General features: G+C 42.7%; 2 protein-coding genes across 2 annotated transcripts; one reads left to right on the forward strand and one right to left on the reverse strand.

Moving 5' to 3' along the window:
- LOC109821000 lies at nt 1,169-1,958 on the forward strand. The gene is made up of 2 exons (XM_020387194.1): nt 1,169-1,547; nt 1,617-1,958. The coding sequence occupies exons 1-2, from the start codon at nt 1,425-1,427 to the stop codon at nt 1,956-1,958; spliced, it is 465 nt and encodes a 154-aa protein (XP_020242783.1). The 5' UTR covers nt 1,169-1,424.
- LOC109820037 (separase-like) lies at nt 1,995-3,910 on the reverse strand. The gene is made up of 5 exons (XM_020386091.1): nt 3,848-3,910; nt 3,538-3,767; nt 3,251-3,455; nt 2,316-2,712; nt 1,995-2,225 (listed from the first exon to the last, which is right to left on the reverse strand). The coding sequence occupies exons 1-5, from the start codon at nt 3,883-3,885 to the stop codon at nt 2,160-2,162; spliced, it is 936 nt and encodes a 311-aa protein (XP_020241680.1). The 5' UTR covers nt 3,886-3,910; the 3' UTR covers nt 1,995-2,159.

Here is a 4,235-nt window from a genome sequence, read left to right on the forward strand (position 1 = left end):
AAGATCTAACACATTGTGCATTGTCTTCTAATATAATTCTCAGTTATATTCATTATGGATCCAGGACCGATATGCCCTGACGTTTTGACCCTCCAGGCGAGCCACGTTTCAGATTATATTGGCTCAGGACAGGTAAAACATCTTTTGTATATGCTAGTTAGCATTGGCACTAATTTTAATTTTTTGCATTATACTTAATCTATTCTTTTTGACGTGTAGCCCGTACCAGATATCACCATGATCGAGCATTTCCAGAGCCATTCAGCTTGGGTCATTGAGGATGAGAGAGTTCTAGCGCTGATCTCTCAGGCTGGTTTTCGGGAGTGTTCGACGGTTCGATATATCAGGCTTGATTGGCCGCTTATCACTGCTTTGATTGAGAGGTGGAGGCCAGAGACTAACACCTTTCACATGCATATAGGGGAGTGCACCAAGTTACGGGCACCGATGATCATAGTTGGCCGGAGGTATGTGCCCGGCTTCTTGGATAGGTTCCGGACTTGAGGAGTGGTGCGATGAAGCTATCGTGGCTTCGTCAGACATTTCAGGACGACATACCAGAGGATGCCAGTATGGAGACGCTTCAGTTCCATGCTCGTGCTTACATATTGCACATGATTGTTCGCCGGAAAATTCGTTGCTTTCTTCATTGATGTCATTGCTATCTTGAATAACAGTTTTTCGGTTACAGAAGATCCGGTCTTTTTTAGATCCAGTTATAATGATTTTTTAGATCCGGTTACAATAAAAATCAAAAATAAAGAAAATTAAAAAAAAATTACAACTTTTTCTCTTTTGTCGAACAAATCGCGAGCTCCTGTTATTCGGTCACTCGCTTTGGTGGGTTGTTTGCCTACGCCGGGGTTGTTTGCCATGGACCACCGCGCGATCTAGATCCGAACAGATCTACGCAGTATAACGGGTATTATTTCACGAAGGAAATAATAGCCGGGGAGGATTGATTCACCAAGGAAACAATCGTCCAAGTCTCGGGATCTAAGACCAAGCTTAGATCCGGAGTGTAACAACGTAGATCTGAGATCTCGATCCCCTCGAACTCCTGCCTTTTGTGATGCGGGTGCTCGCCAAGAATCGGATCCGGACAGTGGAGACCCTATACACCGCCGGAGCTGGATATGCATTCTCTTGCACCCATCTGCTGAGATAGTCCCGACTTGTGGAGAGCGAGAGTTCCATTGATTTGTTGGGAGATCGTGGAGATGCATGTCCCTGACCGTGTGCTACGACAGTTTACGCTCTCTCAGCATGTACCAGATCCTGTTGAGCAGATCTCTCGTCGGCGGTGACCTACTTCGCACCATAACGACTGGACCGTAGTCCGTGCGGCCTACATAGACAGGTGGGCTCACAGGTGGGATTTCATCCAGGATACGAGGCCCACGGCTGTTGACTACACCGCATATATGGGTTGGTATTGGGATATCACACGTAGATGGATCACACGTGACCCACAGCCCTTAGCTGGACACATGCCACGGCCACCGACAGACAGTTACATCCCTAGTGGGATGAACGAGAGAGATTACGTAAGTTTCTAAGCTAAATTATAATATTTTTTTCTTGAGTTGGTACTTAATAAATTATTTACCTCACAGGTCCGTGCTTTTGATAGCATTCAGGCTGATATTGATGCGACCGTGCCTGAGATTCAGGATCAGGTGGCGTTAGGGCTCCTCGGCAGGATCAAGAAGACCATAGCACAGGTGTTTCATAAGACTCACGTCGACGAGTTCGCAGGCCGTGAGGACAGGTCTCGATCATTTGGGCAAGCGTACACTCGGCGCCGACGGCCACGTGACGATGACGGCGGCACTTCGCATGCTGATGGAGCCGGCACTTCGCATGCTGATGGAGCCGGAACTTCACATGCTGATGAAGCCGGCACTTCACATGCTGATGGAGCCGGCACTTCGCAAAAAGATGCCTCGATAACATAATATAAACATAGCATAATGATGGGACATGGGAAAGTGTTTACAGACCCGTTTAACAAATTTATTTATTAGTAATCAATCACATATGAAAATAACAGACTTTCAATTGCAAGATACAGCACTATACAACAAGGTCATCACACTGTAGGTAATATCTTAAATACACTCTTCTCTGCCAAATCTCGCAGAATACTGACTTTAATCCTAGGGTAAAATAATAGTACAAAACCACGATTGTAAAGAGAGATTGCAGCTGCCAGATATGGTATGCTGGAGAAAATATATCCGCAATCAAAGATATGAGCAAGGATTGAACAGAAAATTTTAAGTGAACAATGTATCAGATGTTTGATGACACACCTGCACGTCGGAATCCAATACTAAAATTACGGGCTCTCTATCAGCTGGTTCCGCAACTTGATCAACCATCTCTACTATCACCTTATAAACGTTTTCAGGAATACTTATTTTTTTAGTACAAGCAGTGGAGAAGACCCTCAATCTTTCCTTTCCACAACATGCTCCCCTACCAAAGTAGCCCTTGTACAGCAGAAACTGAGAAATGCATGCCTCCGCATCAGCTATAGACTTAGAACCACCAAGAATAGCTGTGAGGAGACTAACATTTGCTTCCACTTCGCAATGAAGCTCCAGTTCATTTATAAGTTCTTTGACCATCTTGCTCACAGAGTCAACGTCTGAAAGCTCACCAAGCAACAAGCAAGCCCATGGCCCAAGCCATGAATCTTCCATGGATCTGATTTCGACAATAAAACAAACACCAGGTTAGTTTCCATCTTGACCACTTTCACCTTTAAATAGTACAGCAGATGCTAGCCTATAAAAGAAACCTAAATTGTTATTTGAACAAAGATGCCAAAAAGCTAAGGATGTTGTAAAACTTTATGCAGTAGTGTGCTTCAATATTGCTCTTTATCTGCAATGATCCTTTCAACAAGAGCAACTGCCATTAATATGTACTGTATCTTGTTTAAAGACCTAGTTCAAGAGAACTTCAGAGAGTTGGTGTATGATTGCTGGAACCTATCTCCCAAACAGCATAATATCATCATTGGTGAACTCTTCAAATGAGTCTACTTAGCAATCTCAGCTAAAAGTTACCACGACTGTTTGATGGCAAAAACCATTTGATAATGCTGATGACGTAACCTTTACATACTTGCACATGAAGTTGGAAACTATAACGACCATAACAACATTTAATAAAGGGAAAATGGTGGGCATGCAAAAATCTATAGTTCAAGTTGGTAAAGCCAGCAATGGCGCAAGCTTACTTCAGAAACTTGTTTAGGCAATCATTAAGACTGCTCCTCTGAGACCACCAATTGATGTTGTTGATCTTCGCATCTGCACTGGTATTTGTCATAGTGGATGACAAGAAATTCTCTTTCAAAAGCTGCTTGAAGACTGGAGCTACATTATCTACAACACTGTAACCCCAAGGGCACTGCCATTCCTCCACTGATTTAAACTGAACTTCTGATAAGACAATGAATACATCATTACAATTTTATTACAGAATTGGTTATCTACATCTTAACCTTTCTAAGGAATTGCATACCTTCTGGAATGCAATCAACAGGAAGAAGCATAGAAATTGGTTGCCCAACTCCATTTAGACGTGATAGCAGCATCCAAGCAGGTACGAAGGAAGGAAGAAGCAGTGTTTCACCAATAAGGTTGGCATAATCGCCTTCAAGCAAGCTTATACAAACTATGGGAACACTAGGGAGGCTTTCGAAAAACTCCCTCACAAAATCCTCAAGGTCTTCAAGCTTTTCCGGTGCAAATCTAAGAAGAGACAAGATTAAGAAATAATGTCAGTTTGATGAATGTAGTGTATTTTCCAAGAACATATTCAATGTTTAAACCTGAGATAGTTTGATGCTTTGACAGCTGTGTTCAGCATGACAGCACATGGATCCTAAGGCACCAAAAGTTAAAGAAATAAGTTACAAATGGATATAAACATGACTGAGATAGCATTGCACAAAAATATTATAGAGATAAGAAAACTAATACAACAACATAGCGTTGATCTTGTGTTATTGGTTGAAGCTTGTTACATTAAACATTTTGAGAACTTCAGTATCCAACCTGATTACTAGTACTCATTTTTAATGGTGCTAAATTTGTCACGCCCCGGGCCCGTAGGCCCGTTGGCGTGTGCAATCCATGGGACCCACCGAGTGTAACGCACTGTTTGGCTCAAACCACTGCCAAAATCGACTAGCCGATGTTACACTTGAGTCTTTAGCT

Source organism: Asparagus officinalis, chromosome 8, assembly GCF_001876935.1.
Source record: "Asparagus officinalis chromosome 8, Aspof.V1, whole genome shotgun sequence".
Classification (NCBI taxonomy): Eukaryota; Viridiplantae; Streptophyta; class Magnoliopsida; order Asparagales; family Asparagaceae; genus Asparagus; species Asparagus officinalis.